The sequence below is a fragment of the Anser cygnoides genome, chromosome 3 (genome assembly GCF_040182565.1).
Source record: "Anser cygnoides isolate HZ-2024a breed goose chromosome 3, Taihu_goose_T2T_genome, whole genome shotgun sequence".
NCBI classification, from domain to species: domain Eukaryota; kingdom Metazoa; phylum Chordata; class Aves; order Anseriformes; family Anatidae; genus Anser; species Anser cygnoides.
Genome location: NC_089875.1, coordinates 74,145,883 through 74,167,047, shown reverse-complemented (window position 1 = coordinate 74,167,047; position 21,165 = coordinate 74,145,883). Strand labels below are relative to the sequence as shown.

At 46.7% G+C, this 21,165-nt stretch overlaps 1 protein-coding gene across 3 annotated transcripts in view; it reads right to left on the bottom strand.

Annotated features, from left to right (window-relative positions):
- Positions 1–11,740, bottom strand: part of SCML4 (Scm polycomb group protein like 4) — a 72,682-nt gene extending 60,942 nt beyond the window's left edge. Inside the window, exons 1-2 of one of the 3 annotated variants that reach the window (XR_010830427.1) lie at positions 9,944–11,740; positions 8,887–9,048 (exon numbers count right to left, since the gene is read on the bottom strand). Coding sequence is in view for 1 of the 3 variants with exons in the window: in XM_066994441.1 (XP_066850542.1) it covers positions 8,887–9,048; positions 9,944–9,968 (187 nt within the window). In the remaining 2 variants the exon portion in view is untranslated. The other 2 variants (XM_066994441.1, XM_048079186.2) reach the window with 2 other exon arrangements.
- Between the last annotated feature and the right edge of the window lie 9,425 nt (positions 11,741–21,165).

Genomic DNA, 21,165 nt, shown 5'->3' with positions numbered 1-21,165 from the left:
GATGCACCCCACGTGCAGGCTCGCTGTCCTCATGGACACCAGATCTGCCTTAGGGGGAGGCTGCAGGTGGCTCTCAAGATGCACAGCAAACACATCTGGAGTAGAAGCGTGCTGGGAAACTACAAACATCCTGGACCTCAGACCGTGGGAACACCAAGTGGCAAGTTAGTGAAGCTGGACCAAGTGTGGCTGGGGAGTGTGGCTTTACTGACTGCAGCTGGTCACTACAGCACACAGCATGCAAGAGTGATGTTTGCCACGGTTTGACTATATCATTAATTTGTTTTTAAATAAACACGCTACTCTCACTTTTCAGAACTTCTTTTGTACATTTCCCCCCCTACAATGAGTCACTTTTTCCTGTTTTCTGGATTATTTTTACATTGTGTTTGGCAACAATCCTCTGTTCATCACCTAGGAACTTTAAACTGAGAACAAAGATGCTGCAGCTGGCTTGTGTGTCATCATGTGTATACCCTGGGCAATACATCTTGCAAAACTGGGCTGATTAAGTGTCTGCTTTAACTGCTTTGAGTTTGTGTTTTTTTTTTAAAGAACAGAAAAAAAAAGACAGAAGAGATGAAAGGCACCATTGGATGAATTTTCAGTGCTTTTGTCCTTGCAAATGCTGATCAGGAGAAGACACACTCCAAACAAGCTCTGAGGGCAACTAAAGGAAAACCTTCAGGTTCATTATGGAAACTGTTCACAAAGTTCAGCCCCCGTGTAACTCCAGCACTGACTGGTGAGAGCACTAGAGAGCAGTAGCAGAAGTCATATATGCTCGTGCCATCCAGTTTAAGCCTCCAAAAGAGTGGTCTGGGACCAGAGGGGAGCTCATATTTTGTACCCACCCAGTGCACATGGTGCTTTTTTCCCCATGACACATGGAATTTCTTAATGGTTCTTGAGGTGCCATTATTTTCATTTTTTATATGTCTGTATCATGAAGTTGGCAACACAGGTCCAGCACAGGACGGCGATGTCTTCCACTGTGGCTACATTTCTTCCAGCTCCTTGGGACAACAACGCAAATAGCAAAGACAACTCACAGCTCCACAGCAATGCCTGGTGCTGCCAAGGAAGAAATATCCATGCACACGGACTCGGGCACACCGTACCCCTGATTCTGACAAGTCAGCCACTCGTGTCATGTTCTGATTTAGCACTGAGGCTTTCAGACATGGAGGCAGTGAGTACCTGTGTCTGAGGACTGTCCCAATATGTGAATCACAGGAAAACAAACAACACATTCATGACCGGTGGCTCCTGATTGCCTCTGGAAAGGAAGACCTTCACCGCCTGCCAGGCACAGCATGTGCTCCTTGAGAAGTACCTAAGGTGCCTACAAGAGCCTGGTGAGGAGGGGGTGCATGCTGCTACCCCGTCCTAAAAATATCTCTAACTCAAAGGTCTTCATAAGCACTGCATAAGAGGTCCTGGTCACCTTTGTGACTATTTCTCACACTTAGCAGAATAATTTCAAAATTGTTCAATAAAAGATTCCAGCTTTTAACACTTTTCTTCTGCCAGTGAGAAAGTACAAGTGGTTATAAGACAGATAAAGTATCTGCAGGTCGTAGTTCACTCTGCCCACCCACACGTAGGTGATGGGGACATTATCTGGAGGCAAGTAATCCTTTTTGGTTTTTTTTGTGTGTCACCACATCATTCAGGGATGTATTATAAGCTCTTTGGGGCAGTACAGTGTTTGAAACAATTGGTACGTATCTCTTCATGAAACCTCTCTGAAATTACAAAGGACAGAAAATAGCAGGTTGAAATGCTCCTTGTATCTCTCTTGAAAATCCAGGGTGAATGCCAATTGATCAGGGGTGCTTAAGATAGCAGTAGTAGGACAGGCAAAGTGCCCCACTGCAAATGCCTACCTCTGAATCTCAACGCCCAGTGTAAGACTCACTCTCAAGCATAGTAATTCAGGTGGGACCCAGCGCCACCTGGGTCACCATTATGCCCCAGACTCTTTGGCTGAAGCTTTTTCCTCCACTCAGCATTTATCCTGTTTTTGCCCTCAAGCTTTCTTAGCTCCTTTATCACCACTCAGAAGAGAGGACTTTATCACGCTTCATGCTGGGAGATCTTCTACACTTGCAGGGAGCCTGCGAGGGACCGAGGCACGGTGCCATCCACAGTGCATGATAAATGGAGCCCTGCAAATACCAGGAGAAATTTCAGACTTTATTTATTTTCTTTTCCTTCCACTTCACTCCTACTTTGTTCTCCCTCATGGAGGACGCTCTCTTGGCCTTCCCAGTGCATCATTTCTCTCCCGATGCTTTAACACCCTTACTCTGAGCAGCCCATGCTGCCCTTTCTAGCAATCACCAGGCAACAGGACTGCAGCGTCAAGTTTCCCACTGCCCCAAAATTAGCATGAGAAACAAGCACACCAACTATAAGCGCAGGCAAATGTGACCTTTTCAGAGGCTGACTTTATTTATTTATTCTGTTGTCACTCATTTCACTGTTGCCAAAAAACTATAAGACAAAAAGTGGTGGGCCATCTCCAGCAGCCCATCCTGCATGGGGATGTAGCCATTGGCTGTGGGGGACTGCTGTCTCATGGGACTTTGCAGAGCTACATAGGAATGAGTTTAGGAGAAATCCCTCACCTCTGAATTAATCATAATATACCACCCACCAGAAGCCTCATTTGGTCCTGTTCTTCATTTTTCAGTGGGGAATGCTCTCACTTGCCCTCCTCCAGACCACGCACACAGAATTTTTTTTTTTCTCCTCCTTGGCACTGGGACCTTCCTTCACTTTTCCTGGGGAGGTGCTGGGAACCCTGGCAATAGGTCACTCGCTGGTGGGATGCAGCAGCAAGGCAGGACCCTCACCAAAGTCTCCCCAGCAGAAGCCCTCGGTTTGGTTTGAACGTTGCTTGCACCAAGGCATGGGATAGCCATGCTCTGCCCTGGCTCATGTTTGTTTAAAAATAAAATAAAATAGAACCAGTAATTGTAGGAATTCAGGAAAGGAAAATCAATCAAACAAAAACAAACAAACAAAAAAAACCTTAACAGTCATCTGAACTTTGGGGCTCATCAGCAGCAAAATGTTATTTTTGCCCTCTGGGCAGGAGGCAGCAAGCTGCTCTCAGCCTGGGGGTCCTGCGTCTCCCCTGGGCTGGCAGGTACAGGGGGGAGATAAGGGAATAATTTGCTTTTATGAACCTCCATGGCAAAGCCTCTCCTGCCTACCAAGGTACATAAATACCTGCATCAGCCCTTCCTGTGAGACTTCCTCCTATCCCGGGAGATCTCAGCTGGCAGAGGGACATGAGGCCTGGCACCAGGTTGACGGAAGCTCACCTGAGCACACCTCTCTTTTCAGCAGGAACAAGTAATCCTGTTTCTTCACTGGCTCAGCATCATTCCCTTTTGTCAACAGAGACTGCCACTGCTAATGGTGTAAAAATAATGGCCGAGGACACAAGATCAATAATAATTTTTGCAATATTGTCTCCCCGTTTAATAACCTCATTTAACTAGAAATCATCTGTGGCAACTATATCAGGTAGATTTAATATAAGTTTCAAAACACCTGGGATTGTGTGAATTCTAGCATCTTTTGTTAATAAAAATGCCTCTGAATTTTGAGGTTTGTCCTACGAGTCCATTTTCCAGCCACTGCATGGAGCAAGGGACAGAGCATGGCAAGGGGCCCTCAAAATGAGAGAGCCATCCATGCATGTGGTTGGGGTGCACAAGGATGGGCCCCCTCTGCCCCTGCTGGCTTCTTACCCCAAGCAGCAGGAAATGAAGAAAGGGCAAATTCAGATCAAAGCCCTGCCTTTGAGAAGTGTTGTGGCTTCACCTCGCTGGGATTTGTGGGTTTTCAGTTCCAGTGCTGTAGGCTCCTTCCAACACTCACTGCGAAACTCGGTCAAAACCATCCGGCTCCACATCTGCAGTGGTAGGAGGTCATAAATAAAGAGGCCCCAGTGCCCAGCCTGAAAGCAGGCACACATTTGCAAAGAAATAAAGCCAGTATCTGCTCTGCTTGGCACAGCCACCCTGGAGACACAGTGACAGATCAGTAAGAAAAAGACCCTCGCCCTGAGGGAGGCCAGTGGCACCTGGCTGCACGTCCGCAGGGACCCCCCTGCCCTCTATGAGAAGGGCTTTGAGATGAGATCAGGCTCTCCCTGCAGCCCACTGAAGCTTGATGGACTGCACGATATCCTACATGAGCAGCACCCTACCTCTCCATGTTTTAGGGGAAAATGAGTACCAGCACCAGAGCAGTGTTTTACATTGCTGGGTATCCTTTTAAATGACTAAACGACAGTGAGTAAGATGTATTTACATACATTATGGCCTATTCCCCCATTGGAAGACGATTTGTGTAGATAACTTCCATTAATGTTAAAGGGAGTCATTCACATAAATCCTAAATATGTTAATGGCCGACTGGCCTCCTCTGCATAGCATTTCGTGGTGCTGCATTTAGCGAGCACAGTATAAGCGCAGCTGACTTAATATGCAAATAAATTCAAGTATTTACTGAGCCATAAGAGACAGTTACTAGGCACATCTCTCATTCATCGTTTATAAGGAAATAGACGGAGGCTGCCAGACAAAATCAGGTGATAAATGCTATAAACATTTTTTAAGGCGACGGGGGGAAGGGTACTGAGTCCCCAGATACACATAAGTAATGGTCACAGGTTCTTGACAACATCCTCTCTCCTGTTTATTTTCACTCCGTGTGTGTCCACTGCACACCCACACTGATGCCACTCCTTGAGGCATCGCTGTTCCCTGTCACAGCACCAGGTTCTCTCATGTCCCCCAGGGACACAGCAGGGCCATGGTGACCTGTCCCTGGTCAGGGTCCCTCACTCAGAGCCTTCTCGGCATCTGCCCAGCTGCAGGAGTGGAGAACGCCCTCCTGGAAGAGTTGGCTACCTGCTGTGACTCACTCTTTTCCTGGCACCAAAGTGTGGGTGCCTCCTCTGACAGAGCCTAGGGCAGAGGAGTGGAGAGAGAGTTTTGCACCTTTACTTCTCATAGATATTCTCTTCAGAAGCTTCACATGGCATCTGAAAGAGCTCTCATAAGGTCTGTGATTTTCCAAGGCAGAGGAAAGATATCTTCTGTAGTAAACAGATCTTTGAAGTGCATCAGGTACTGTAGTACTGAAGTCCTCCTTCAGTTCCTTTTGCAAAATCTTGAAGGTGCCATGCCAAACAGATGTGTCTTCCACACATGGAGGATGATGTGGAACTATCATCGCTTTTTCCTAATGGTAATAAATCAAGTAACATTGATTCACATGTTTACTCCTCTGGATAGAAAACTAGGAAAAATCCTCTATTGCACAGTTCAACAGCTCACCTCATGGCGGCCTGCAGCTCCCTCACGAGGGGAGCGGAGGGGCAGGCGCTGAGCTCTGCTCTCTGGGGACAGCGACAGGACCCGAGGGGACGGCATGGAGCTGGGACAGGGGAGGTCAGGCTGGGGGTTAGGGAAAGGTTCTGCACCCAGAGGTGGTCGGGCACTGGGACAGGCTCCCCAGGGCAGTTTGGACAATGCTCTCAGACACATGGGCTGGTTTTTGTATGGTCCTGTGTGGAGCCAGGAGATGGACTCGGTGATCCTTGTGGGTCCCTTCCAACTGGATTTTATGGTTCTATGGTTCCTGTGCTACATAGCATACTCATGGCTATATGCACATGCCTGTATTATGAGGCCTTAGGTACTATGAATCTCCACAGCACTCTGCTGGGCTACATCCATATCAAAAGTTGTGAGTCCTTTTCTGCAGGAATCCCAGCAAACTAGCAAACACCCTAGGTCCTTCCACCATCCCTGGTGTCACCTCTGGGCTGGTGTAGTTGTCCAGGCTGGAGGGCGCAGCAGTGCCAGTGCCAGTGGGATGTCATGACAGGCAGGCCGAAGCCACTGCCTAGGCTCATATTTGACCTTGGGTCACTCAGCTCCACATAAAAATGACAGCAGAGGAAAATATTAAACAGTCTCTGTCCCTAATGCTGAAAAACCTCTTGTAATGTTGCCCTGTGGGATTGTACCCTGTGCACCCCTTTCCCTGTTCAGTGGTTTCCTCATATGTTAAGGAAATGTCTGAGCATTATCTCTGGCTAGCTTTGGAAACTCCCTCCCTCAGTCTTTGCTCTCTCCCCCAACACAGATATTTCCCTCCCCACTGTGTCCACAGGTGCAGATAGAAACAAACCTATGGCATGGACTTTGGAAATCAGATCATTTTATACATTAACTTTATAAGAAGTACCCCCCACCCCAAACCCACTTGCACTTTGAGGATGATTTGGTGGCACAGACACAGGGTGGAAAAAGCTAGGGTGAGGTGGGGAAGAGGGTGAAGGAGGGATGGAAAGCAAACTCCGTCCTTCACATCCTGCACCCAAAATGAATGGAGCAAGCTGAACAGTTGGAGAGCAAAGGGCTGGCATTTACAGCAACGTTTCTCCCGTAGGATGGGAATCACCTCTGAAGATGGGGTCAGGATAAACTGCAGGGCAGCAGCAAACTGCTCAGTTCAAGAAGAATTATTCATCCTTCAGCGTAACATAATTACACATCCAGACTGTCTCTGGGCAATTCTTTATTCTGGCCAAATTTGCACTAGTTCCTAAAGGGAGCAGTCAATCTTAATGAATGACTTACAGTTTCATCATCTTTGTAAGGTTTTATTAGAAAAGTAGAATATCAGAAATTTACATCTTTAATTAGTAGATTTTAACCCTAGCTTCCCTGCACATCTCCCTTTCTTTTGTCAATTCCTTCATTCTAATCAATAAGAAAACTTGGTGCAAAGATGCTTCCAAGATTGTAGATTACTTTCAATTTTATTAATCAATAGCAAATTTAGCCACTGCCTTTAATGAGTCCATACATTGTGATTCTGTTTCACACAGCAGTGTGCAATCCCCTGACAAAGATGCACAATTTTGAATGATTTTTTTTTTTTAAGACAGCACAATACAGAGAAAATTTTCTTCCTTTGCACAGAGAACCAGTTCCTCATGAGGCAACTTGCTATGACAAAATTAATACACGTAACTCATTATTTCCCTTTCAGGTGAGCCTGGAATATCCTTCCTTGCACACATACACCAATAACTGTTCAGTCACTCTGCGAGCACACCCGTGTTGACCATCACCTATTAATTGCTGTAGGTGCTCGTTATGGTCAGCAGGAGAGCTCAGCTGGGAGTGCTCTATGTAAATGCAGCTGACTCCTCCTTTGCACCATTTTAAAGCTGTAGGTAGAGAAGTAGGGCAGGATTTCAGGGAGCTGGGGGATTTCTTCTCCTCACCATCATGCTTTTCTCTTTAAAAAAAAAAAAACATTGCACTGTACGATGTACTTTTGAAAGTAATCTAAAACCCCTGAGGATGCCAATAGGTCCTGACATGGCCAGGGACGTGGAGGACAATCACATCCCAGCATCAAGCCCCCATGGGGCTGGTGATGGAACAGGCAGGCGCACCAGCCAATGGACTTGTGTGTTTCCTGTTCCTGGGCTGTGGACAGCAAACCATCCCACACCCTGCTTCCTCGCCTCTCCTTGCTGTCAGTGCCCTCTTCTTCTTTATTTTATTACCTTAAATTCTGGGGAAGGAAGATGTTCAACAGAGACCTGTGTAAGGTCAGTTCTCAGCTTGCTGAAGCTTGGAGTGTCACCCATGTACTATGACAGCGTGCTCTATAGTGTTTCACTTTTAAACTTTTAAAAAATATTTCAAAATACATTATTCGTGGTAAGCACAATGACAAGAGAAGGACTGGGGGAAAAGCCTCTCACTGCAATTTCTTCTTTTCAGATACCACAGCTCCAATTGAGCACCCATACTAGCAGGTGAGAAACCTCAGAGCAAGGCATTCCTTGCTCAAGAAAGAAAGTTGCCTCTTTCTACCTGCTCTTTTCCCCAGAATATGAAAGTACCAGAGTTAAACATTGTTGCTAAATGAAATGATCACAATATCAGAGTTACTGTGCTACATCGACAAAGCATTTATCAACTCCGCAGAGTTTTTGACCTTATGCAGCACATGTACTTTTTCTGTGGTTGGTAGTTTTGTGTGTTTTTTTCTTGCCACGTTTCCATAATCCACTGCTAACAAGCTCATGTCCCTGCCAGCCTCTCTAACCCGAACAGCATGAGCATCAGCCAAATAACTTTTATGATGGGGCAAAAGGGTTCTGCCTCATTGGGAAAATCAGTGCGACATCTTAATTAAAATGAGAAATCACCTGCAGCCAGAGAGGTCTGGGAGACCCCTGACCTACGCCAAACCACAAAACCTGCACGTTCACATCTCCCAGCCACATCCTCAGCTTGTGTTGTACGAGGCTGGAGCCAAGGGAGTGATGCTGACTTACACCAACACCCGGCTGTGTGTAGCTGGACCAGGGGCTGGCAGCACATCATGAGAGGGATGCTGCGAGCACTGCTGTGGCACAAGGACACTTTTTAGATTGCATCCCTGCACCCACAAAGAACAACATCCCTGCAGTTTCCAAGTATTTGCTATTTACCCCCCTCCTGTGTGCTCTACATTTGTCTCTAAATGCCCATTCTAAAAGCCCTTGGTCTATCCTTGAGCAAAGTGCCTTCAGAAGCCTCTTGAATTAAAAACAGGCTGAAACAGAAATCCCCTCCCCAAGCAGAGAATTTCAACAACTTTCCCCCTGCATCTTGCCAGACGCACTTCACATCCCCGTGACAAGCCCCATATGCACCAAAACCAGCCCCAACTCCTGTCCGCCAGCTTACTGCTGTGGGATGAAGCCAAGGCAAAGCAAACCCCGCTCGCCCGCAGCCTCTGCCATGTACCAGCTCCCCGGTACCGGCCGCGGAGTTACTCACTGACCCACGCTGGCCTTCACCCTCGGCGAGCGAGGCGCTGGCTGCGGGATGGGGCTGGGGATGCAGCGGTGGCCGGGGACGCCGGGGAGGAGCTGGCAGGGCGAGCGGGACGTGCGTGCATCTCCTCTGGGCGTGGGGTCCTCCCTCGAAGTTATCTGGGAAGCACCTGGAAGGGCAAAGAGACATAACTCTGCTACTCCTCGGGCTTGAAGGAGAAAGCCGGCACACAGGCAGCACCGCTCCCTTCGATTTTGCAGCAAAGGGCAGCAATTCGACTGAGCATCTGGTTGGAAGATATGAGGAGATTGCAGTTAAACTAATTGCTCTATCAGCTGCACTAAAACCCCAGATCTGTGGTATAAATACTGCCTGCTAAGTATATCGCAAAGTAAGTTGCTTTTAAAACAGCATTTACCTGGCAGGAAAAAAAAAAAAAAAACAACACAAACCAAACCAAAACAAAACAGAAATCCCCACTTGGAGCAGGGTTTGGAGAAGCCCGACGCTGCCCTGCAGCCTGCATGCTCTGCAGCCAGAAGTGTGCACAAACTCATGCACGCAGGTGCTGCTGGCACGGCACGGCACGGAGCAGCCCTGCAGTACGCGCTGCTGACCCGCTGCACCTTCCCCAGCACATCCCGCTCTGGCACCAGTTCCCAAACTGGTAGGGCTGGGAAGGGTGCCTTTGGGGATGGGTGCCAGGACGGCAGCGGCACCCGGCTCTCCCGCAGAGGGTCTCCAATCTAGGAGCTGTAAAGTTAGCGTGCAAGTGGAACGAGGACTGCTCGAACAAGGCTGAAGAACAAGAAAATCAGGCAGAGAAAAAGAAGCATGCTTTCCCCTTACCTATTGCCTCTGCTCAAACACCAGGCAGTGTCTTTAGAGAGCCCGGGCATTTGGACCCACAGGGCAGAGGACTTTCGGCACGTGCACCCAGAGCCCGGCAAAAGCCATCTTCTCCCTGTCTCTTAGCACAGTGCAAGCCTCCAGCAGCTCAGCTCTCCAGCTGCAAACATCTCATTAGACTAATGCATTCAGCACAGGCAGAAAACTCGATTTACCATAGCTACAGCAATGAATTTCCATTACGATGACAGCTTCAACCACATCATGTCCGGAAAACCAGCCAACCACTGCCTTTTAAAGAACACACACATTTTACACGCAGAAAACGAGGGCCCGTGTGCCGTGTCTCCTTTCTCTTCCCGGCTAAACGGAGAAAAAATTGCCATGTCTGTATAGTTCAGAGCTCTGCAAGCCAAAAGGTAAAGGCAGCCGGACTTTTTTTTCCCACATAGCAGCAGCTTTCGCAGCAACGTGCGGTGCGGTGCAACGAGCAGAACGGGTGCTTGCAACATTTCTACATTTTACCTACCCCTCCTCTGTTGCCATAGAAACCAGCCTGTATCATCATCCCTTTGTCCCGATCCTGCAGCAATGTGGCCCAACACCGAGCTAACGCGATGGGCAGGACCGGGCGCTCCAGTTTCGGACAAATTAAACGCAAACTGGGGGAAAGGCGCTTGGGACCTTTTTGCCGGCAACACCAGGAGCGCGTGGGTACTGCAGTGCTCACACTCGCACATCTGCACACACGTACACGGAGCCTGGAGCTCAAAGATATATCTCACAGGTATGGCCAGGTGATGATATTCATAATACTTGGAGATACTGGTCACCATAGCCGTGCTCTTGCACTTGGGCAGGATGCAGGACTAGATTTTCACTGCATTTTCAGCTACTCACCTTTGAGAAGGCACCGGCTCTTTCCTTATCTATCGTACCACCAGCAGCTCTTACTCCTCACCCCCCCAATATAATACACATAATAAATAATGATCATAGTAATCCCGTCACGCTCCATTGACTGTGCTAGATGAAATTGTACCAGCAAAGGGGCTTGTCGCAGTTGTTTGCGAGTGTCGCACAGCTCCCCGCTGCCCGCTTCACACACTCACAGGTACTGTTACCCGGTATTTATTGCCAGACTGCGCTCCTCACCTCCCTTTATTTCCACTCCTGTGAATGTTTCCTTGGATGTGTTTGCAGCTGTGGGCACTGGTTCAGCTGGTTTTGTGGTCCCTGCTCACTGGTTCTGTGCTAGCCTGGCTTTGCTGGTTTTAGGGGAGTTACCGGTGACCCATCACCACAGATGGTGGGATGAGCAAGCAGACGAGGAAGGAGGAGAGGAAAAGCAAGGCACCCTGACTCCTGGACCCTTCCCATCAGTATCAGACGAGGCTCTGGTGCTGGAGCCGTCCCCAGCTGCGGGGAGGAGGGCATCCATCCACCTGTGGGATGGCCGAGTGCTTGGCTCTCTCTTAAAAGAGGAAAGCTTTGTACCCCTAAAGATAAAAGAATTGAGGTTTGGAGAATCAAGGCAGCATTTTTCTTTTTTGTTTCTCTTTTTGTTTGTTTCTGTTTTTGCTTTTGTTTGCATTCAACAGATAATCTTAGGTGTGAAAAAATATATTATCAGCAGAGAACTGGAACAACCATTTTCTGTCTTCCTCTGCTGGTGTCTGAAACCTGTGGTGCTTGCAAAGGCACTAGGTAAGGAAGCACAGCTCAGCCTTCGTCCCGGCAAAGTCCTGCAATCCCTCTTTCTTCCTCTTCTCTTTATTTCCAAAAAATCAGGGCCAGTGGGCCAGCACTCACAGATTCCCCGATAAGAATAAAATGGAAGGTGGCTGTCAACCCATGCAAATCTCAGTTGTAAGTTCCCTAACAGGATACATGGGGAAAAGAGTGATTAAAAAAAAAAAAAAAAAAAGTAATCACGATGCCAGGATCTTTTTAAAAGCCTGTCTTCTCTTTTAAACTGTTCAAAATTTTGACCGTGACACTTAGCCATCCCTGTCGCTTCCCATTTCCTCAGCAGGCACGATGCTGCTGTGGCTTGTTGCACCCAGCGCTGTTATTTGTGTCACACGATGTTACCAGTGTCATCCAGCGTGGGCACGGCAGCACAGCGTGGAGGCATCAGCTGCAGCTTCTTGCAGAAAATCTGATATTAATACTGTGCAATGCAACAGCAAAGTGCTGGGGAGGGGATCGCGATTTTATTTATTTTTTTTTTACTGTTGCTTTTAATGCCATGCATGAGTTTGCAGTCCTCAAAACGCATCTCCACTGAGTGCAGAGCAAGTTTTGCCCCGTTATGGATGGCGGGTTTCTTTAGACTGGGCTCTTTGCAGGGCTTCTTTGATGGTAAAAGTTTAAATTGAAGAGTTTTGAATTTGGGGTTAAAAATAATAGCTGGTCTGTAGGGCTGCACAACTTCCAAAAGCAAGAGAGGATGAGATGGCGTTGGGGGATGGTTCAAAGCATTTTTTATCTGAGATGGTTATCACGTCTGTAACAAAAGAAACAGAAAAGCCCCCCACAACAACAAAAATACAAACCTGGGCTCCCTTCTTCACTGCGTCCTCCACTCCCCTCTGTGCTCGACTGAGCGGCAGTCTCAGGTGCCCATCACCATCCACACTGGCAACAGGGAATAAGGAGGGGAACAAGGATGGGAACAGCGCTGATCCCACTGAGGGCTGAGCAGGTGCCGGATCCTACCCTCACACCATCCTCTTCCCCCATCTGCACTCCCTTGCAGCCCAGCACCGGGCAGGATCACACCAAATCCCTGTCCCAGGCAGGAAAAGCACCGCCGACGCTAATAAACTCCCACGGATTGTCATTTTATTTCAAGCATCACCCTGTAATTTAAACGATTTGATTCTTTAAACAATTACATTCAATTACCTGCGGATTTCCATGAAATCAGAAAGCATTCAGGTTAAGTGAGAAAGGAAATTAAATATCCCGAAACAGCCTAAGCGTGCGCAGCCCTGCCTGGTACGTGGGCATGAGATCAGCGAGGCGGGGGCCTGGAGCATTTCTTGCTGCCATCAGCAGATGTTTGACCGTGAGGGTGACATTGGTGACATCCAGCCCCTGGGTGACCGCTGCATGAGGGTCTTTCAGGGCTGCTGCCTGCCCGGGTTATGCCCTGTATGTGATTTTCCCTGCATCTTTATTAGGCATTTCAGTTTAACGAGGTTTTTACCCATAAATCTTTCCGGATGCTGAATTAATCATGCGACAGCCACCCTTACCCTTCTCCAATCCCCCCACACTCGGGGAGATACAGTTGGTTAAGGTACGATGTGATCTGGTCTAAGGGAACGAATTTAAACAATCACCTTAATTACAAAAGCACCAGCATCTTTCAAGAAAACAGGTCTCCAGGGAAGGCATCCTTTAATAAGTCCTTTAGATGCATGAAGCCGGGGGGGGGGGGGGGGGAAGGGGATGTGCCTCCTGCCCACCGCCTTCCCCCACTGCGGGGGGACCACAGCACCCCACAAATGGCACTTGGGGCACAAGAGCTTGCCCAGAACAACGTAGGCATCCACATTTCATGTTTCTACTTCTGAATGAAGCTTCTGAGACTCGGCAGTGGGCTGCAGCAATGTGCTCACCAGGCTGAGCTGAAGATGAAGCCCAAGCCCCAGCAAGCCTCAGAGAGGCAAGGGGCAGCTCCCAAAATACACGTCCCAGCCTTCGCCCCCCCCCGCAGCTCCACAGCACCTCCTCCTCGCCACTTTGCCCCTGGCTTCAGGACACGGTTATTTCCCAAATCACTAAATGTCAGGAGCGGCTTTGTAATTTGCCTGGTTCTTTATTACACTTATTGATTTTAAAATATTTTAACAGCTCGTTTATTGCTGTGTTAAAGAGCTCAGAAAGGCAATAAAGTCACACGGCATCCTTAGCAATAAAAGAAATAATCTTTTAGATTGCAGAAAGCATGTCTTCTCCTTTCCCTTCTGAGCTTATTTTAGGCAAAAAAGCAGGAGTGACAGCACCCAAAAAGTTGAGTGCCTGGACAAAATTCCCCACACCTGAAGCAGGCAGGTGCAATAAGGTATGATAACCATAGCCAGAACTGGAGCACCACCACAGCCTGCTGCAGCTAAGGAACAAAGAGCCCTTTTCTTGCCTCTGGGTTAAGGGCCTTGACACCAATGTTCATTTTTGATGTTTTTATTTATGCAGCAAACTTCCAGTGGACCACATCTGCCTGTCCAGTGCTAGCAGTGATGCTTAAAAACTGATGAGCCTGCAGGCGTGGCACAAGGAGGTCATGCCAGTCTCTGTCCTGTTGATGCAACCTGCATGCCCCTGCTTCCAAACCTGTTCCCTGCAGAATACATGCAATGTTGCAGCATCATACAGCATAGGGTCTTTGCTCAGCACAAGCTGAGCAGATGCTGGGAAGAGCATCTTGCTTCAGAAACACTGAAGCGATGGCAATTACTGCATCACTCTCCGCGTGAAGATCAAGGAAGAGTCAGGATTATTTTTTGCACGACTTTCCCTTGCTAATTATATTAGCCATGCCTGACAAGGATAAGGCATTGAAAAGCTGAATTAGAAACTCTTCACTGAGTACGCATCAGAATTGTTATTTGTGAGGCAACACACTGAAACGTCAGCTTTTTATTGTAAGAACCGCAGCAGGGCACAGAGAGAGACATCCCATCAGGGGAGCGCTGGATGGGGGGAAAGAAAGTTCAAAGAAAAAACAGAAGAAAGGCTGGGATGGCAGCCTGGAGAGTGCAGGGGGCTGCAGAGCTGCCCAGGGAGCCCCAGCACTGGGCCCCCTCCTTACAGCAGCTCCCACCATGTACCTGCAGCATCCCACGGGCTCACATGCTGCTTCTGCAGTGAAAACCCAGTCATTCTTCTACCACCATGGAAAACAAAACAGTTTAAATTGCATCAGGGCACCTTTCCTAAAAACATACCTTTCTTAGGCAGCATTTCCTAAATGGGGATTTCTCTTATTCTGGGAAATTTCTAGGATTTGATTAACCAGCACCTTAGCTTGAACTTTTGGCTGTCGTATAGAGAGGGACTGTGAGCTGGGAAGCGCTGCATTATGACAAGTGAAAGGTATCTATTTTAATAAATGCCATGATAAACAAAAAATTCAATGGCTAGTTCAATGAAATGATAACAGAAGCAACAATCTCAACATCTCATTTTCCAAGCACCTTTCTCCAATAACTCATCTCTAGTAGCATAAATGGACAGAAATAAAATGACTGTGCCTAGGCAGTAGTTAAAAAGCAAAATACTGCAGATTTCTTTTTTTCCACGTGGGTTAGTCTCATGTCTTGAAGTCATTTTCCAACCTAGGGCCTCTCTAAGGCACATCAGCCACCAAACACCCACAGCCGTGCTGGCAGCTCCCGGTTTCCCTCTTGTGCAAGGCGCCTCCTGATTTTGTTCCTGGGCCACAAGGAGGATTACACCCAGCCCCACTGAAGGGACGCTCGCTTCACAGCGCAGACGACCAGAAGAGAAGCAGTAGCTGGGTGCCAAGTCCTGCTGTGGACCCTTCCCTGTCTCCTCCCTCAGGCACTGGAGGCTGCCCTAGCACCAGGGAAGCCGGTGTTGTTCTCAGCCCCTCCAAATTTGGCACCCTGAGAGCATCTGAACATGGAGATCATGGAGGAAACAGCGCCACAGGTACTGGACTGGGGGGGATAACAGCGATGCACACCACACCTGAGGGGGTGGACGCCCAGCCAGCCTTTCCTACCAAGAGACCCAGCCCCAAAAACATGTCCTCCAACCATTCACAGCTACAGCAGGCAGGGGACAGGGCTGGGCAGCAGACACAGCGGCACAGGAGCATGTCTTCCCCACGCTGACCGCTTGCTCACATGCCTGAGGCGAGGTTCAGGGGCGCCATCTTGTGCAGGGGCGCCATTTTGTGCGGGGGCGCCATTTTGTGCGGGAGGCCTGGCGGTACCAGCGCCTTCCTGCAGTGACCACCTACCGAAACGTCCAGGGCCACCAGCTTTGGTTTCTTGCCATAGCTGAAAAGGCGGTAAAAATATATACCTCCACATAAGACACGTTTGCATACTCATTTTTCTTAATTCAATAGAAGAAAAAGGAATAAAATCAGTCACCATCCAAATTCACTGTAATTATCTCTTTTTCTCTTGGCAAGTGCTATTTTTAGTCTATATGCATGCATAGTCATACTATAGTATAGCTATTTTTTAAATTACATATGCCAGCATAGTTTATAGATTTTAATTAGCCAGGGAGTTGGATAGCCATCATCAGTCAGGAGCTGTATGTTGTTTGCATACAAACTCAGTAGAGAAACACCCCACACAGCATCTGCTGGTACCACCAAGGATGGGAAGAGCCTCTCTGGTAGCCAAAATTTGGCACAGACTGCCGCCTGTCAAACGACAGGACTACCACGCAAGGCAGCCTGGCTCGGGCACTCGATCCCTGCTCACTGCACTCAGCAAAACCCAGCACAAGGAGGAGAAATCGGTGCTAGAGCAGGGCTGCCTCCTACCCCAGGCATCAGGTTTGGTTTCTGGTTGGTCTGCACGTGGAATAAAAAGGGACAAAGTTACAGCATCACAGGATGGCTGAAGTGGGCAGGGACGTCTGGAGGCCATCTGGTCCAACACCTGCTCAAGCAGGGACATCCAGAGCTCTTGCCGTTGACCACATCCAGGTGGCTTTTGAGGATCTCCAAGGAGGAGACTCCACAACCATGCAGCACTTTTTATTACACAAACAAACAAACAAAAAACCATCAACAACAAACAAACAAACAATATTATCAGTGACCAGAAAAACATCAAAGCCCGTTTTATCCCTCAGTAACCTCTGAGAATAATTTTTATATCTGGATTTTATTTTACTGGTGGTAGTGGAAGTACTTTAGTGCAGTTTTAGTACTTTAGTGCACCACAGTGTTGCATGGAATCAGGAATCGCCAGACAGGCTCTGTTGTCCTTCACCCATGTATAGTTCTGCAAGGACTTGTCAGTTCCTGTCACAGGGAGGCAATTATTTGACCTAGCAAAGCAGGTTTAAGCTTTGCAAGAGGCCTCTGTGCAATGCCAGAGATGGGACAAATTTTCTTTCCAGCTGCGGAATAGCTGCCAACAGAAGAAGAAAAGAGAGCAGAATCAAAGCCTGCTTCACAGCAGTTATCAGAGCTAGTCAATTAATTGCTCAGAAGTTAAACTTCAGAAATCATATTATAGTTATAATAAAACTAATCTAATTTCAGTGGTGATGTTTTTGAAATAAAAGGTTTGATTTTCGGGTTTTCGCTACGTTTCCCCACCTCTGCTATTTTGACACTTCCATCACTTTTCAGGCTGGCATGATACGCATACCAACAAGCCTTGCCTGTGCCTAACAAGCCGAATTATTTTATCACTGCCTAGCCTAAAACCTCGCATCTACAGAGACCTGGATTACAAAGGCTGGTGTCAGTCCCTGTGTTGGTGCTGTTGTAATATTTAACACTTAGCACTTACATGGAGATTCAAAGCAATGTGATGTTTAATTGCTGTCATTCCTGCAAGTCTCCCAGGCTCACATTTGACCAAGGGGGCTGTGCTTCCCTTTTAAGAGATGCCGGGGTTTGAACAAGACAGCTCTATTTTTTTGTTTTAATTGGCTTTTAGCAGCGAGCACAGACATTGCTGTGCTGTGTAGGGCTTGCTGGGTAGCATGTGGGCAGCTGTCTGACCTACAGCCGCTGGTGTGGGTGCCCTGGTGATGTCTCATGGACTTTGCTCGAGGCATCCCCACCAAGGTCCTTCTAAAGGAGAAGGACAGAGAGGCACCAGGCAGGGCTGGTTTCTCCAGCAGGGGAGATGGATGCCTCGCACCCTGCCACAAGGCTCAGATATGGACCAGATGTGCTAAAGGCAGTTTTTTTGCCAGCAAAGGAAGAGCCTGTGTAGAGAAGTCTCTGTATTTTAAATCACCAGTAATTTTTAGCATTCATACTATATATTAAATGTGAATTTGAATGTAAAATATAATGGGGCAGCTTTTCATCATCTGAATGAACCATTCAGTCCCTGCTGCAAAGGAGAAGGAAAAGAAGAGATCAAACCAACCTAACAAATCTATATCAGGAGGGAACCATAAAAAGATACAACCAGATAAAACCTTACATAAGGAAGTTAACTGCAAAGAGTAAATCTTCATAACTTCAGGAAGAAGCACCTGCGCCCAGCAGTCACTTGTGCCACATGACATTTAAAGGGAAGCTAAAGACATAAATGAGGTTGTTCGAATCGTCTCATGACAGGAGCAGGGTGATGGGAAGCTGCTGCCTGTGTGTTCTGCATAGGACCAAGAGAAGAGCAGGTTCTTGTGCATCTGAATTTGTTTGGGCAACTCAAGCAGATCAACCCACCAGTGCAAAATGAAGCAAGGACTATCACACTTCATCTTTTCATTTCAGGTGACCCAAGTGATTGTCACCTGGGCCTTGGAATCTCACCACCCTGTCATGGGCAGCATCTATTTTACAGCCATTATAGCCTAATCTCATCTAATGTGATTTACACATAATAATTAATGGAGCTTCAGCTGTAAGGAAATTGGTCATTCAATTTGAGTTTAATTTACTGCACATGCATATATTAGGAAGCACGAATTCCGTAGCTGTGATCAAGGCATGGAGAAATGATTGTGTGCTGTGAAGGAAAAAAACAAAACACCCAATAAACAATATGCTGCTGGCCTTCCACTCCTCTTACTCTCCTGAAGCACCTCGATGGGAGGATGGTACACAATCAGCATTTGGAAATACAAGGAAAAAAGGAAAAAACATCCCCGTTGCTACTGCTATCCTATTTCCCAGCCGTGGGAAACAACTGGCATGTAAGTGACGATTGCCTCGTTCTGATCCCTGTCTACATTTGGGGTGTGTGTGTCTGCCAGAGACTGGGGTGGGTTGCAGTGTGATGGCTGCAAAACAGGGTGCATCTGTGGCATGCACATGAACAACTCCAGCGATGGAAAAACTGAGCTGAAAAATGAAAGTTCCACAAACCGAGGTGAAAAATGAAAGCATCCAGTGGCACAATTTAGCATTCCTGGAGAGTTTCAAATGGGTGAAAGGAACAGCAAAGAAGGTAGGTACGTACCTGCTCCCCACTCCATTTGTTTAATTATTGGTTAGCTTTTATTAATAAAGGAACAACAAATGTTTCTCCTGCAAGCACTCAAAAGCTAATAAATATACACAAAAGGCAAAAAACACTGTCTCAAGGCTACAAGACTAAGTACATTTCAACTAGGACATTTGGGGGCATGCCATTTAGGCTTCTGGAAAGACTAATTATCAGCAGTTTATTCAAAGGTGGTCCTCACGTACCAATTTCCCAATGGGGGTAAATCCATGCCCCTGCCTATGGTAATTAGAACTAGATGATCTTGGGGGGGATTTTACAGGAACAGCCAACCTCTTTCTAAGTTGCTGTTGAACCTGGAGTAAATCTGAAGACTACATCCATCAAGGTCAGCAATACCAGAACTATTATTCATTAACAAATACTGTATAAACCTTTACTCTTTTCCACTGGGGGGGGTGGGGGGTGGGGGGGGGTGAGTATCGCTAAGGTCTAGATCTCGCACCTCAATTGTCCCTAGATTGTCCTTACAAAGAGTGCTCTGCCTTCAGCAGAACACCAGCTCAGGGGTTCCCACATCTGTGACCCAAACCCTTTAACCTGTGAATGCAATTTCATCCGATATTTAACATCAGCATTAGACGTAAAAAAAAGTTTGCTGTTCCCAGCTGTGATCATACCCACCAAATTCCCAGAAGTCACCACTCTGTGGGTCATATTGACTCTTTAGGGTGAAAATAAAATATAATTCTAACTCCTGCCAACTTACCTTATACATGTTTTTTCTAGGTTTTCTCTCCAGAACATATGAACATCTCCAGCTTTGTCCATGAAGCTGGTTATGTTGCTTGCATGAAAAGGAAAGCACTCAACTTATTTTGAAATGAAGGTGGATGAATTAAAACAATTTCTCATTGTGGTCCACGAAGTACCTCTGTACCACTAAATCCTATGCAGGCAATGTAACTCCCCTGTTTAATTCTTAAAGCATACATGTGGAAGGGTTATACACACTGAGAAGTTGAAAGTGCTTCTTGATTCAACACACATTAAGTTTAGTGTATGTAATTTGGCTTAAAAATATTATAATTAGCCTTACAATCTATTATGCTAATTAGATTTATTATAAGTTTCATTGGTGGTAACTGTTCCACTACTTGACTGAGTGACAAAGCTAAATGATTTCAGCAGAAAATGATTTCTACCAACTAAATAGCTTCTGTGTGGGCTCAAGTTGCACGTTAAAACAAGTTTACACACTGCATGAAATAAACTGCAAGCCATGAAAATCATACAGATATGCAATGGGAACAATTTTGGTATTACATCTAGAGTTCAATACCAAGCAGGAATCAACCAAAGATATCTCGTACACTTGTGTTTGTTTCGTGACTTGCCAAGGTCCCAACACAACACAGGAAATAAAGCAGATGCTTAAACTACTAAATAAAAAGGAATTTAAGCATACAATCAACTTCCAATACAGGTTTTATTTTTAAATAATCCTATAGTAATTCCTATCTTATAAAGGGTTTCCTTCAACAGTCTTTAAATGAATAGTCAGCAAAGAGTTTGGTTAAAAAAAAAAGATATAAAAATAGAGGAAAATGTTAGTTTTGAACAAACAATAGTTTAAAACACAAGAAATAGATAAAAGAAACCTCCATCTATGCCTTCCTCCTCCAGAAAGGGGGAGGACAAAACCAAACCTGCAGCTAAAAACAAACTAGGTGTCAACTGGAACAATCCCAATGTTTCCTGAAGAAATTTATGCCCCTGCTTCCCCCTGCTGGAGGAAGAGCTGGAATTGCTGGAATTAAGCAGTTTTGAATAGAAGCATCTTTTCTTCTCGTACAACTTGAAGATTTTTTTTCCCTCCAGTTACAAGACATTTGCAATTTTGAAAGTGTTTAGCACATTTTTGCATGACCATAACTTTCTACTCATCGTGCAGCAGACTAGAAAAAGCATCAACCAACCACTGACAACATTTTGGGGGGCAGGAACGTCACATCACGCTCAAACAAAAATCACTTTTATAACTTGTTCCTTTTATTTACACATATCTACTTCAGATGTATCCCAAACTTCAAAAAGTGGCGTTGATCTACCTTAAATGTATTTCACAGTACTTACATCTGCCAACCACAAGCTACCACCGCACCCTGTATCAGTATTTAAGCTAGGCCAGAAGCAGCATGGCCAGCTGTGCTGCATCACCCATCTGCCTCCTGCAGCCAAATCCAAGCACAGGCCTACGGAAATGGCTTCTGCGAGCCCTGAAGTGATTTGCAGCATCTCTG